The following is a 15,806-nucleotide window of genomic DNA, read 5'->3' on the forward strand; positions in this document are numbered from 1 at the left end:
TTAGACATTTTGTCTAAAATGGCTAGTACTGACACACATGTGCAAGCATCAGGATGCTCATAAGCCTGTCCGAACCGTTTTGACTGTTCAGAAGAGTTTTCTGAGCCCCATACCTGGTTGGCCTGAAACATAGTACTGGCTCTCAGGAAGACAGGGATGGTAATAAGCTTATTTTCTTTCTGTAGTTACACCTAGTTAAACATATGGCTGCAAACAGCCCTGAGGACTGGAGCTTACACTAGAAACTTTTGTAATGTTTGCATGAGAACTGGTCACATTGTAAACAATAGTGCTGTTCAATTTCAGTTCTCTTTTCATTCCAGCTACAGATAGATTTTCACAGAATACTTTATTTAGCAATAGCAGACAAATGTTACTGCTCTGCGATGTGTAAAATGTGACTAAGGAGCATCAGACAGGTACCATAATAAAACAAATTTTTTTTTCTTTAAAACATCTGACAAAACAGAGCTGTTGCTATTTACTGAGCTAGGCAGGACTGCAGCACTATAACAGAGGGAAATATGGCCTCTGACTACTCACTTGAGGGGCTGTTCGAGGGTGAAAGTGTCTCCTTTACAGCAGCAGTTACTTGTGGCATCCATTGATACGTCTCTCGTATTAATAAGGTATTAACAAGACATCTTAGTAAATAGGGAAATGCCAGAAAAGAAATCTGCTCAATTGTAAAGAAAAGACTTAGCATGTATATGGATGGTTTGCATTACACTCTTCTTGCTGGCTGCAGGGTGTTGGTTTACATATTGATATAGCCTAAGGGCAGGTCACTCCCAGCCACAACCCTCCCAAATAAAGGGGGAAATCTCCGGTACTGCCCAGAGTACACAGCAAGCGCTCTTCGAGTGCCATCAGTGGCACTTTTTAAAGGTGACCTATTCTAGTCCTCACTCCCTGAGCCTCTCATGACAGACTGCACTGTATAGTCAGATTTTAGAAGCTAAACACATGATTTTATTATCCAAAATGGTAAAACCAAGGCAAATTTTTTTCAATCACTGAACAGTGAAACGATAGTCGAAAACCCAAAGGGCTAAGAGTCTACACATCAGCAAACTAAAAATGCTTAATAAAAGGTATTAAACATACCAGTCAAGTACATCTCCAATCTGGCAATGCAATCAACACTAGTGACCAGATCATATACTACAGGCATTTGAAATACTTTGTCAGGTTAATTAGCCAGCAGACTTACTACAGCACTACAAATAGGATAAGCTGCTCCAACAGAGGAAGCCTTCATATCACTGGGATATTCCAAGCAGATTTTCAGATTTCTTTTGATGGTGTATTTATAACTCAGTGTGGTGTTGTGCTAACTTGGCTGTGAATAGTCAATCTACAAAATTATTGTGTTTTTTTTAATATATATAGTAAGAAATCCTAATTAGCATAACACTGGCATAAATGCTTAGTTTTTGACTGTTATGAATAAATTCTGAATGTTCCTCCATCTCTTGCTGACTGTGGAATGATTCTAACACAAATACGTGTGGTTAATCTCTCATCATGGACAGATCACAGTCTGAATCCCTATGTCTTTCTTTGCATTATTGCTACAAATGTAACTGATGAAGTACAAAACCCCTGTGTCAATTTTTAACTAGTAGATTCCTTTCATTTTGCTTTAGACAAATAAAAATGTTTAGTAAATGTATTCATTAGCATCTGAACAAACAAATTGTCTGGCTCAGGGATTTGTCAGACCCTAAAAAAAATGTAGTATAAACTAATTCTGGAAATGAACACACAGTACCTTCAGGACTGAAGACTAATAATTAAATGTTATGTGGTGAAAACACTGAGATGAGGCATTAGCTGAGTAGATCAACTCAGCATAGCTTAAAATAGGAAGTAAGAAGCCATGTTTTCTCGTAAGCAAAAGAAATTTCTGAAACTGTGACAAGAGCAAGCACTACACTTAGAGAATGACATTCAAATGATGTAACATCACTGGATAGTTATGTCTGTATATGCAGCCCAGAACTTCCATATATAGTTGGCAGTGACTGTTTAGCTAAGACTGTTAGAAGACAGCATGAAGTTTTGTAATCCTCTCAAATAAATTTCACACTAATGAGAATTTCTGTTACAATAATAAGCGATTTGCACGTTACCCAAATTCTGTTCACTTTTTCAGTAGCACACTGTGACTTCTTTCTTAGTCCCTGGTAAAGGGCTGTAAAACAGCATTTAAAAAAAAAAAAAAAGAAAAAAAACAAGACTGTTCTTAGTACTCTCCTTCCCCAGGATTCACTAAATGAATTACCTATAGAGTACAGTCAAATAATCCTAGTCCAGTTTTATAGCCCTCTCCCAAATTCCATACCCATGTTAACAAGTGGTTTTATCTCTGTCCTACCTCTCTGATTACACTTAATTTTTTTTTCCTCAGAATTAACATTTCATACTAACTTAAGAGGTTAGACTAAGTTACTTCCACACAGTTCAAGATGATCTCTCAACTTCTTAGTATTAAAACACGCAAAGGTAATTATGAAGTTATAAACCACAGAAATTACATTAAGCAGTTAAAACAGACACACACAAAAAAACCCCAGCACTGCACAGTTACATACCAGTTGTTCCTGTAGGAAAATACACAGTACTTACAAAAAGGTATCAGATGACATCAGTGTTAGTAAGAAAAGGTACTGCTCTTGGGATAGCCAAGTTTGTCCAGGTTGGGCTGACATGCAAACTGAATCATAGGTGGTGGCCCACACATCAGAATGAGTGTCTCACTGCCAGGGGAAGGGAGGTGGGTTTTAATCATGTCTGCAGTGATGAAGCCAGAACTGTACTTCCAATCTGAAACAAAGAAATTAAAATATTAATTTGAATCTCTGTACAGTCTGAAGCCTTTTTAAACTGCATATGTTGTACTCACAAAGTAGCTGAAGAATCAGCAAAGTTATGCCAACATCACTGCAAGCCAAGAGAGGGTTAACTCTACTGCTCCCCTTCGATTGGGACAACAAGCACATGGATAACAAGGATCTGGTTGATAAGACATGAAAGTCTGTGACTAAATGATAGATTTAAAAGAAATTAGACAGCAGGTAGGAATAAAGAGGAAGAGTATATCAGCTTTTCCAGTGAAGAGAGGTCACCCCGGGGCAGTTGTGCAGGGAGAGGTATTGAGACCTGTGCCATCCAATATATTAGAAAAAAAACCTGGAAAAGAGATTGAGTGGTGAGGTGACAAAGTTTGATGATTACAAAAGTTCTGCCCTGTAGTTAACTGATAAGAGAGAAAAAAAAAAAAAGAAGAAAGAAATGCTAAATGATTTCAAGGAGTAATATTATTAAATGCACCTGCCATTTAAAGTGAGCCAAGTAGGAAAAATAATCCTGCCTTCACATACAGAAATATGTGCTTTAAGCTCATATATCAGCAGCAAGATGTTGGGGTTATGAAAACAGCAGCAGCCAAAAGGCATATGAAATGTTAAGAAGTATCAGGAAAGGAAAAGGGAACACCACATCAAAGTAAAAATACAGTTTGCCTGCATCTTGACTACTGCTGTTAAATTCTGATCTGCTTAGCTCAAAAAGGGACATAGCAGAGCTGGAAAACGTTGAGAGAACAAGGCTGAGCAAAGGCATGTAGTCACTGCTACGTGGGGGAGACCAGCAATCTTCAGTATAGAAGAGATGGGGCAGCAGGGGTGATTGATAGATGTCTGTAAAATTAGGAACATGAAGACAGTTCGTAGGCACCTATTCACAATCTCTTCCAACACAAGAACTGAGAGGCAAATGCAAACCAGAGGAAGTCATTCTTCACACACAAGTGCTAATCCTATGGAACCACTAACAGACTGCCAAAAAGCTCATACAGGCTCCAAAGGAGACATACTAAGTTCATACAAAAGTAGTCCACTGAGGGCTACTATATCTGTAGAGCCAGATTTGGCTCAGAACTGAGAAATATTAAAGACTGGAAGAGTATCAAGGCCTGCTGATTACTCTGGCCATCTACTCATGGCTATTGCTGACAACAGGTACAGAACTTTGATCTGACTCAGTTTGGCTCTTATGCCTGTTAAATAAAAGCTCAGATCACTTACAACATCAGCAAACATGAATACCCGAGTTTAAAAGGAGATTCAGTAGAGTTCAACCTCTCCCTCCATTTCTAATTCAGTGCTACACCAGCCTACAGTTAATGCCTTAATCTGTACACATGGCAGCTCTGTTTTACCAGAATCTAATCTAGAGCTGCTGCAAAACAAAGATGTGCATGTACTACTCACAGGCATTAAGCAATTTAATGCCAACAAAATGCTAACATAACCTGATTCAGGAGATGATAGCCCAAAACAGAGCTGTAACTTTTGCTGAAAAGTCCCAAGAACTGGCACATCCTGAAATAAATACATCAAAAGATCCACTGACTAACATGTCTGACCCAACAGGAGTTAATTATTAGTTCACACTTTCTAAGGCCCACCTGGTTTAGATCACTTTTCAAAACAGGTGCTGTGGTAAGGCTTGTTTCTGAGGGGTTGGGGGGTGTCTTTGTTGTTTAAAAGCGTAAGACAAGACGACTTGATATTATAGTAATGGCCCCTTGAACAAGAAACTCTGACTGTTGTACAGCGACAAGCAAAGGCATTTCCAGTGTGTACCAGTAGCCTACCTTGTGGAGGTCTGTCCAGCGTATACCAAAGCGTGAACTGATCAGGATGCCTCTTAGCAACGTCTTCTAGTTCAGCTCTCAGTAATATATCTTTTTCTGTCTGCAAAATGAGACTGCTCTTTAGCTCCAAACCATCTCAAGATGCCATCTAATGTGAGCTCATCTGGCATTCAACAAGACAAATGCAATGATAACTCATTCAAACCAAGAAAGTGATTCCCCCCCCCCGCCCTTACTTGATAGCTATTATCATTACAGGCTTCTGTAAATTCAGATTAAGAACAACAAACTATGAGACTTAATAACACTTAAACACTGTCTTAAAGATAGCAATTTGAACAACTTTTTAATCCAGGCTAAAATCACAATTAGCTGGATTTGTCTCTGACCTTGGCAAATATAGCCCTGTACCAGCATGGTAAAGGTTAACTGTAGAAGCAGATTAATGGAACAAAATCCTGTTTCCTTGAAATCAGTGAAGGAGTAAAATGAGTAGAGGGATCGGGATCTGTTCACACTATTTATTCCCTAACACAGGAATTAGGGAGTACAAGTGAAACTATGAGGAGCCATCTTCAAAACAAATAAAAGATCATGGGAACTATGACAGCACCATGCAAGTATCCATAAAGGGTCTTATGGATAATTTTTTTATTCAGCTTCTCCATCTTAAATCATTTTAACCCAAGACAATATATTAAGAGCTTACATAATAACCATTTCCTCCTCCTCCCTATACTGATCATTTTTAAATGTGCTATCTCAGATAATATTTTCTCATAAATGGTTGGGTGAAAATACAAACCCAAAGACACTGGAAGAGTATGAAACATGCAGAGCAGTATTTTCTCCAGGGGTCAACGTCCCATCAGTTTGAAAAGCTCAGAGGCCGGCAAAAAAAGTAGGCCCTTAAAGAAGGACAAACAGATGAGTCAGTATACTCACCTGATTAGCAAAAAGAAGGTAACATTTCGTGGAGTCCTTAGGATCATTTGTGATATGACGAATCAGCTGCAACATAGGAGTTATACCTGTTAAAAAACAAAGTGGTTAAAAAACAAAGTGGTTAAAAAAAAAAACCCCTGTATTTCTTTCTACGGGTGCATTTTCAATATTAGTGCTGCCTTCCTTCAGTCTTCAGCGGGAACTTAGTTTGCACAGGGCTACATACCTCTGAATTTCTAATCCATGCCAAATGCAGAGGTTGGGCATTTCTATTACAAGTCATTTCAAAACAAAAACAAAACCACAATACTTGTATCTGGGTCTTTCCTCTTCAGCATTCTCTATCACATACAGTAATTTTGCCCTCAAGACATTCTCCTAAAATACTTTTTGTCATTGAGACTGAAGCTCAGAGAGATGAATTGACTTCTCTGAGGTCACACGGTAAATCAAGATTAAAAACCTCTGAAATTGCTAGCTCCCAGGACTGAACTCAAGCCACTGGAAAGCCTCAGTGTTGCCAAACACTCATGAAAAGAAATACAGGTGTAAGTGCTCTGCTACTAAAGTACAGTGTTTGGTACTCCTCACACGCATCCATCAAGACATCTTCGTTCTCTAGACATTCTGTATGATGAGAACAGTTTTACCTGTTCCTCCAGCTATCATCCCAAGATGCTTTGCAAACTTCTTCTCTGCTTCAGACTTCTTATGGGGCTTGATAAGAAAGGTACCTAGAAGAAATATTCAAAACCTATAGGTAGATTAACTCTCAAACAAACATGGATACAAATTCCATGGGAATAAATTACTATAGCCTACCAATTAATTAGGACAGATCTTCTGGAAATGCTAAATGGACTCAGCACTGCACCGAGCACAAAGAGTAGAAACCTCTTTGTCTCTGTAAACACCAATCCTAGCTTTGAACAACCGATTTACTCCTTCCCTGCTACCCAACATCGTTTATAATAAACTCAAAGATTCCCACATCACTGCCTAGAACACAACTCGGCAACTGTGAATGTTAGTGGTAGCTAAAGGTAACCACAGCCCCTACTACAGACAAACAGGTTTCTTAGGCCATCTTCATCATCCTCAGTTGCACCATGGATCTAGCCATTTGTGTGTGTCCACATTCAATGGAGTTGTAATTAAACCAGCATCAGGCAAGAACCCCTGCAAAGATTAGAATCAGGAATGTTGGAGCCTTGCATACTTTCATCAAATACTTTATTATTGTAATTGATTTCCAGTTAATGAGATCCCTATGACACTCGCAGTCAGCTAGGTGACCACCTTCTAGTATCCTGTGATGAGAAGACCCTGCCAATTTCTGGTCTACACCTGGGTATACCGTTGCTTCAGAACTATCACAAAACTAGACAGTTTGTAATTGAATTAATCTCCAAGGACCAAGCCAAATGAAAAGCCCATGAGAAGTATTCTATATGAAAAACACTTGACATATAACTTGACACATTAAGAAATCTGTAACTAGTAACAAGCTTTCCTAGCTACTACTTTTTATAGCAGCCAAAGCAGAGCAGAAAGAAACATTTGTAAAACATGCATCACTCATTTCCTCCAAGATATAACAGCTTCATCAGTATATTAGTCATCATAAAAGGTCATGATCCAGAGAAGCGCTGAGCACTTATCCCCCTGAAGTAAGAGTTAAGTGCTCAATTCCTCTCAGTCAAGATCAGTGCAAAATCTTTCACTCGCATCTTGAAAGAGGATTACTTCTCTGAACTTACTTCCTCCCAGTCAACTCAGACCTGGTTTAATCATGAAATGGAACTGGCTCTCAGTCAGCAGGTTATTCAGTAACAACGCTGAGATTCTCAGAGGGCATTTTTAGGCCAAAACCTCCCTTGTTTAAGAAGCATCTGGAACATCTCCCTCCATATGTATAGCTGAGGTATTATTTCCAGTGCAGCCTTCTCAGTAATATAATGCGATAGTGATTTTTTCAGATTTAATTATATGGTCCCAGGAGTGAGACAATAACCAGCTATTCCTCACACAACGTAAACACAAAGTACTCTTCCCATCATATCAACTCTGATGGGCTCTTGTTCAAGACTAGGAAAGGTGGATTTTCTCTTTTCCACTTTTTAAAAAAAGAATCTCTATGAAGTTGTCAAGTTGTATAAAACACCTCTGAAAATAACTAATACAAGTTCCTGCCTTTTGCTCTCCCACCTTCATGTCACAGTACCTGCCCCCTGATAGACAAGGAGCCCATTTGGCCCTCTGAAATCAATAATATCTCCAATCTTCATGTCATCTAGGTACTGGGACATCTTCCCACCTTCTGGAAACTTGGGATTCACATTTTTGTGGTAGACCTGTAAAAACAATAATTTGTATGATATCAACCACTAGCTTTCCTGCAGACAATATTACAAACTGTACAACACAATACTGCAGGTCTGAAGTTTAGCATCCGAGAAAGAATTTGAGACAATTCTTTGCTCTCAGTTATCTGTTGCGCCTTGCAACAGGAAGCAGCCAAAATAAGTAAAATGCTCTGTCATGCACATGTTCCTGTGCTCTCTGTGAACAGCCAAGCTAATAGGGATAGGTGGCAGGCAGATTACGTACTGGTGCCCTCATTTCACTATTGCTCCAGCAAGAACCTTATGTCACCCCGTTTTTGTAATCGCTCCTTCTGAAAATAGCATTGCTGCATCTTTTCTTTTTAAGACTTTCCCAGAGACTTCAGCCACATGATAGCTTTTTCACGTTTCAAAGCACATGATAAATATTAAGTAGTTAGTAACAATTCACCATACTTGTAACATGAAGAACAGAGCACACAAAAAAAGCCCAGATTTTTGCCTAAGGACAAACTATCGTAGAAAAGGATTAGAAAATCCAGAAGCCCTGGGATCAAATCATCCTGCATTCCCTAGCTTAAAGGATTTCTCCTGTTTCTGTATCCCATTTTCTTAATCAATAAACACATTAGCAACAACTACTAACGCTTACAGACGTATAATTGCAATCTCTGTAGCACCACCAAAAATAGCAGTTCTTATTGACTTGTTTTCTACTTACAGCTATTAGCAGTATTAGTAGCAGTACAGGCACCTTGAGGGAGAGTGATCGCTATTTGTGTGTTGCCAAATAAAAGATACTAGGGAAGTTGCTGCAGTACTGCCAAGGAAGTGATTCCCTTCTCCATCTACCCTACCTCTGCTATCTCTCAGTGACATACAACAGATACACAGGATACAACTTACTATTCAAGGATAATGTGAAATGAGTTGTTTGCCATGAAGTCATCCTATTTGAAAGAACATCAATCAAAATAAACTCTGTATTTCACTAAAATGAAGTACCTTCCTTCCTTCCACTTAGCAATTTATCTATATTAAAGGAAACCAAAATTTACCTTTATAATTAAATCAACATAACCTTTTGTCTCATCACTGGAAACTGGGGTATAGGCTCGAATCACCAGATTACCATCGATTTTTGCAGAAAGGTAAACATGTTGGCCTAGGGAGAAAGAATTACAATCTGATTGTTTATTTTTTCATCCCTGGAGGACACGACAAGAGAGAAAAGCAGGTATTGTAACCGATTAAACACAAGCAGTGATGGAGAAAATCTTTACCATATAAATGCTGTATAAAACATCTAGTCTCTCTTCTTTTTTTTAACAAGAGTTTCTGGAGCATGGGGTAACTGAGGAGAGCCAGTACATTACAGAATCAAGGATAAGATACAAGGGAAGTAGGAAACTTATAGCAAAATAGTGGTACAGAAAGTTTGTTGCTCATTCTCAAGTGCTCTCTGTATTTTGGGTTCTGCTGTTCTCATATTCACTAATGAAGTAGAAGTAAGGATACACCAGTTCACACAGGCAAAGAAATAAGTATTATAGTTTAATAGCAGCAATCTCTCAGAGCAAACTTCCCAGAGATTCTACACCAAGACATCAAGAACAAAGCCTTGGGCCATATTCCTTCTCCATAACTCGTGCCTCCGTAACGCTGTGGCTTCCACAGCGTTGAACGCTGCTGTCCAGAGAGCTCTTTGCCCAACCTAATGCTCCAAGAGGCAGACTCTAAAAGGCACCCGTTTCTTTCTGCTGATTAAAAGAACTGAAATTCCTTGCCAAGAGTAGTTTCCTCAGCCACACAGCACTAATCTAGAGAGTTGTATGGAAAAACAACAACAACAAAAAGGAACAGTGCTGGCAGAAAACACTTTCATTTTTAGCAAAATGATCCTGGTAAAGAGCAGAAGGCAGGAATCTCCCAGGAAGTAATCTGGGCCATACAGTTTCAGGATCTTATTCCTAAATTCTTAAGAATAAAGTCTGGATAAACACAAGCACTGCAGGGCACATCTCAATTCATTTATCATTTGTCTAGTTAATGCGGACAGTTCAATTACACTTTCCCATACAAGCCAGAAGAGAATTCGGAGCAAGACTGCTGCCCTTGACAGGCAGCATGCAAGAAGGACGTGCGCACGGTATGGAATGGGGAAGACCCTGACATTTGCCATACAGCATGGGACTGTGAAACACAGTACAGAACAAACAGGGCTACATCTGCCACATCTGCAGATCAGAAAGGGAGACTTTCCCCTGTATAGATTACCATCAATTTAAGGTCCAAGGTTCAATGCCATCAGTTTTGCAGGGTACAGGAAAGAAGACTGTGCCAATCCTAGTCTGAAATGAACTTCATGCTACAGAAAGCAAGACAAAGTTGTATACATATGTATGTAAATCAAAGGTAAGTGCACACACAGAAAAGGCTCTGAATATTTCAGCATCTTCTATATACAGTAGTTGTATTTTCCCCTTTGTTCTGCACAGAATAGTTACAAGCTTCCCACGCAGAAGAGTTGTTCTCTTTCTCATGTACAAGCGCAACTGTATTCGCCAAAAGCATGAGGGCAGTTGACAATAAAATGAGGGCACCAAATGGAAGGAGAATGCAAATAAGAAATATGAAAAAGCTTTGACAGATACCATTCTTGCTTATATCCTGACTGGTGATGAATTCCATCCAACTCAGTTCAGTTTCACTGTTCTTGTTCTAAACTACACCACACAATTTAACACAAGCAGAACAAAGCACACACAAAGGATCAGAAATACAACCCTTTGGGAAATCTGACATCTCTCTCTGACACAGCAGCATTCAGATGCAGCTTTTCACTCCTTGCTTTGCTGAGCCCTAAACTCCCAGTCAGAAGTCCAAAAACTACAAGTACAGTCATAAATCCTAAAACCAGAAACATATGTAATGAAGTGTGTTCAGTACTTACCTACAGGTAATCCTAATACATGATCTGCTGAAGGTAGCCCAAATCGGAATTTCTTAGTATCATGACTGATTTCCTAAAAAAACAAACAAACAAAATCAGAATGAGGTCAACATCACCACTGCTCTGAATTTCAAACTCTGCTCAACACAATATACTTTAGTAAGCCTGTTCTTTGTTAGCATGCAAGCCAAATGCTAGGAAGGGAAGCAGAAATGGCTTTGAGAAATAAAGTTTAAATAGATCAGAAGTTTTAGAAGCAGTCTTTTCCTCTTTAGTTCCACAAGGAGTCACTTTTGCCTGTCTGCGCAATCCCACAGCACCTTTACGTAAAGAAAATCTGGGAACCCTCTGTTGCCCAAGGCCAGTAAGCACATTTCATTATTTGTGGCCAAAGATCAGGCAAGACACGACATGCAGAAGCACAGCGCTTCTCACTGCACACTGGACAGAAATCAAGGGAGAAACACAGCTCTAAACTAGGACTTAAACATACAAAGAAACGAGTCTACCCTCCTTTTGAAACAACTGTAACACTGTAGTGTAGGCATAAATACTTTTAAGAATCCCGCTTTCCCTTCGGGAAACATTGCAGCGTGGCTGCGGGAGTCACAGTCGCCCCTTCAGGGCTCCGCGCACCTCTCTGGCCCCGAAGCCTGGGGCAGCCCATGACCAACCGCCCCCTCAGCTTCCCGCCGGCCAACGGACCAACCGCCCCCCTCAGCTTCCCGCCGGCCAACGGACCAACCGCCCCCCTCAGCTTCCCGCCGGCCAACGGACCAACCGCCCCCTCAGCTTCCCGCCGGCCAACGGACCAACCGCCCCCTCAGCTTCCCGCCGGCCAACGGACCAACCGCCCCCTCAGCTTCCCGCCCCCCCCCCCCCCCCCCCCCCCAACCCCCCCCGGCCGCCGGGCAGCACAGGGGCCAGCACGACCCCCCGCAGAGCCGGGACGAGGGAGGGGGTTCAAGCGCGCGCGAGGCCGCCCCGGGCGCTCGCTCACCTCTTTGTCCACCAGCTGCAGCGGGTATTTAGCGAGGGGGTCCTGCAAGGTAACGAGGCCGCTCGCCCTCCGCCCTGTCCTTCTGAGCAGCAGCAGCAGCAGGCCAGATGCAGCTACCACGGCCACGGCGATCGCCACAGGGGCATCCTGTGAGGAGAAGGGCAGGCGGTCAGGGGAACAGCCCGCCACCCACGCACCCGGCCCCACGCCGGGGCTGCCCCGGGCCGCCTCCCTCCCAGCCCCTCACCGCAAGCGCCTCCATGGCGGCCGCCCGCACCTCCCCAGCGAGCAGGCACCGCTGCACCTGCGCCCTCTGCCCGCCCGCCACAGCCCGCGCCGCCTCTGCCGGCGAACGGCCCGGCCCGGCCCGGCCCCGCCGCGTTCCGCCTCCTGGTGCCAAGCCGCCGCGCACGCGTGGGGGGAGCGCTGCCGTGGGGCAAGGGGGAGGCTGGGTCCGGGGCATCTCTGCACAAGGCGCCTAACGCCTGCTCGAAACCCCGCTCCTCTCACAACCCGGGCTGAAACAGGTACCCTAGGAGACGAATTCCCGTTTGAAGCGTCTATTTTGTAAAGCTAAGGCATATTTAGGAACACTTAGTGGTTTATCAGCATTTCACGTGTCCCGCGCGCAGATCTCACTGACAGAAAGGACTGCGGGACCGTTTAGGACAGCAGGCCCTGCTCCCCAGGATGGGAGCACACCGCTTACACCGCGCGCCACTGCAAGCAACCAGACCCACTTTGCACAAAACAGTGGGACAGAAACAGCCACAAAATCCAGTTACCCACGGTGGACGCTCACTGGCTAGTCCATTTTCCTACCTCAATTCTCATTGCCTTCATGTTCAGCAACAGAAAACAGTGATGCAGGGGTTCTGGTCCAGTCCCAGTTTGCCGCAGTCTGTCCTGTAAAATAGCAAAGTTCAAGTCGTCTAGGCAGAAATAGCATGCAACCTTATAATCTAACAATACAAGGTTCACAGGTAAAAACGGCATCTTTCATTTTCATACGCAAATGTCCTCCCTCAAGTCTGCAATAGGTACAATCCTAATGAAAGGCCGTGAAGGCTGCACCAACATTACAGGTAAAGACTGCATTACAATGGCAGTGCACCCAGCAGGAGGCACTGCTGATTGCTTGGCTTTGCATTTGTGACTTTCTCCGCAGACTGCACGTACAGTCCACAGTCTGTGTTGCAAACTATTGGCAAATGACCAATTAACCAAGGAAGGGGGGGCAAGAAAGCTGAACTTCAGCTAGTGTGACTGGGGGAACAGAAATTATTTCCTAATTTCTTCCCTATCCCCTGGACCAAAATTTTACTTTGCGACAAGCAGCACTAACAAAGTATTTAGTATCTATCGACTTCAAATTGCTTTAAAAAAAAAACCACCAAAAAAACAAACCAAAAAAACACACAAGAGAGACTAAGTATCACTATTCCCTCTACAGAGTGTAGGACAGGAGCACACAGTTTGGGACAGACACAAAAGCCAACTAAAAGAAAATACAAGCCTTTGAAGCCCAAGCCCATGCCACAAGGTCCAAAATAGTTTATCTAAAATAAAAGCATGCCCATATCACACAGACACATCTTTGTCAGGAGGAAGAAAACAAACTGGTCAAACCAACGGGGAAGGAAGGAATGCCAGGAATAATGTCACAGTATGCCAAGCTGTAAATGGTGATAGAAGATAAAAAATCTGATTTATTAGGTCTTGGAATGCTTGTATTTTATGTGACTTGTAAAAAGACTGAAAGAAAAAGACTTGCAGTCTCCTGTGTTGGAGATATGCGAGAAACAAAAACAAAGGATGCTACTTAGTTAACGAGGCGTGACCTTGAGAAGAGAAATACGATGACACCATAAGTCAGCGGGTAAAGAAATACCAAGATAAGCACAGGGGCAACCAAAGAGCTCCTTGAACTGTGAGTGAACTCTCCTAATTAACATACTAGAGAACCCGCCCTTAGGTAGGGAGAGCCCCCGACCAACAGAAGCCCCTTCCTCACTGAACATGCGCAGTGAAAACAGAGGACGCTGCGACTTTAAGCGGAGATGAGACTTGCGAGAACCAACAGGAACGAGGGTAACTCGGCGAAACTGTAAAAATACTGACAGCTGCTGCTCGAAAGGTATTAAATGCTTCACCGGGCGTTACCCGGCTGTGCTAGCGCTGTGGAGTTACCACCTAGCGCCCATCTCTGCGCAGACATGAAATAAGCAAATACCTCGACTCTGTGTGTTAATCGGCTTTTTTGCACACCGGGTGAAAGAATCCTGATTTTTGGGACAACACTGTGCTACTGAAGTACTGACTATGGAAGACCAAAGAATTAATACCTCACCGCACTCTTTTTTTAATTTTTTGTTAATACTAGCTTTTCTCACCTGATTTCAAAAGCAGGGGAACCACTACCAAAATGCTACATATTACTGCTCTGTTCCTGAACTAAATTAACTCCTTGTATCAGCGTCACACGCAGCCACTGTCCTCAGAGTATTGTAACTGAGCCCAGGACCTCCAGGCTGAATGACCCATTCTCCATGATTAAAGAAGCTAGATTCTCCCAGCGAGGTGCCGTGACTTCTTATTTTCTGACAATATGGTAATTATACGGCTTGCAACTTCTACGTATTTTGCTTTCATCAATGATCTACCATATATCCATGTGGCAAAAGGCTCAAAACTCAAGCAGAATAAAGCAGAAGAAAAATAACAGTGACAAGAAACATTCAGATTTCTCAGCCAGAGTTTATCCTGAAGGATAAATAGGAACAAGTGAAGGATAAATAGGAATTTATCCTATTTTTTTTAATTTTCAAGACAGGACTTTCTGTCTACTTTACTAATAATTGCACAGCTATGCAGTTACCAGTGGTTCTCTGAATTGCACTATTTATAGGAAGCATTAATCTTCCCTCAAGAACAAGACTCTTCCTTGCCTTCAGTAAGAGAAAGGCAAGTAAGGGGTTTTGTAGAGCTTGAGAAACATTTAGAGGTATTTCTTGTTTTCTGTATCAAGTATTCCTAATGCTCCTTCAATTTTTGCTGATTATTTTCTTTTCTTTTGGGCCAAAGGCAGGGTTTTGGTCTATATAAAACTTTTTTTTTTTCCTTCAAGTACCAAGCCTAATTCTTTCCTCTTGTTAACTTGTCTTACACAGACATAACATCCACAGTTCCTCTGATGTTACTGTTAAATTCACTCTTTTGAAAGCATGCAAAGAACCAAATCTAGTCCCTTCAGATGAAGGAATAACAGCCTTCCTGTGCATCCAATAGATGACAGTAAATGGATTCCTAAATGAGAAAAAACACTGCCCTGGTGCCACTTGTCCTCAAAAAGTACAAAGGAAAAAAGGCTAGGGGAAAAGAGAAGAAAACTTGGAAGATCACACAAGAATATAGTTCTACACTACCACCTAAATACTATGATTGTCAGATCCTTTTGGGCAAACCCACTGTGGAAGAAAAGAGAGTCAGGAAATGCATGGCATCCATACCTCCAGGCAGAGTACATCTAAGGAAGGATATGATGCTGCTGTGCTATCACTGCTCTGGCTTCATCAGGGAGGTCACAGGAGCACAAGCAACGGAGAACAGTACGATGCAGTAAGCCACTATGCTGCCCTAGGCTGGAAAAGGGGAAGATAGCAAAGTAAAAGAATTATGAACCAAGAATTCACAGAGGTAATGCCACAGAGTCAGAGATCAACAAGGTTTTTAACATCTTTTGTATCTATATAGCCAGAACGTCGATTTCAGACCACTGCTTCCTCTTCTGTACTATTGCCAGACATGCTTTAACAATGAACATATACTTTCTATTTTCTGATGAAGATCTTCCTTTTCCAACAAAAGTTACACAAATGCTCTAATAACCACTCCTGCAAA

The 15,806-nt window shown here is 42.0% G+C and overlaps 1 protein-coding gene across 2 annotated transcripts in view; it reads right to left on the bottom strand.

The window, feature by feature from the left end:
* LOC127017437 (NADH-cytochrome b5 reductase 2) overlaps window positions 1-15,597 on the bottom strand; it is a 31,678-nt gene extending 16,081 nt beyond the window's left edge. Inside the window, exons 1-10 of one of the 2 annotated variants that reach the window (XM_050898496.1) lie at window positions 15,416-15,597; window positions 12,729-12,812; window positions 11,907-12,053; window positions 10,907-10,979; window positions 9,012-9,118; window positions 7,833-7,962; window positions 6,259-6,342; window positions 5,609-5,694; window positions 4,664-4,763; window positions 2,632-2,829 (exon numbers count right to left, since the gene is read on the bottom strand). In XM_050898496.1, the coding sequence (XP_050754453.1) occupies window positions 2,657-2,829; window positions 4,664-4,763; window positions 5,609-5,694; window positions 6,259-6,342; window positions 7,833-7,962; window positions 9,012-9,118; window positions 10,907-10,979; window positions 11,907-12,053; window positions 12,729-12,749 (921 nt within the window). In that variant the 5' untranslated portion in view covers window positions 12,750-12,812; window positions 15,416-15,597 and the 3' untranslated portion in view covers window positions 2,632-2,656. Of the gene's footprint in view, window positions 1-2,631; window positions 2,830-4,663; window positions 4,764-5,608; window positions 5,695-6,258; window positions 6,343-7,832; window positions 7,963-9,011; window positions 9,119-10,906; window positions 10,980-11,906; window positions 12,054-12,153; window positions 12,190-12,728; window positions 12,813-15,415 lie in introns of those variants that run through there. The other variant, XM_050898497.1, reaches the window with a different exon arrangement.
* Between the last annotated feature and the right edge of the window lie 209 nt (window positions 15,598-15,806).

Source organism: Gymnogyps californianus, chromosome 5 (genome assembly GCF_018139145.2).
Source record: "Gymnogyps californianus isolate 813 chromosome 5, ASM1813914v2, whole genome shotgun sequence".
Classification (NCBI taxonomy): Eukaryota; Metazoa; Chordata; class Aves; order Accipitriformes; family Cathartidae; genus Gymnogyps; species Gymnogyps californianus.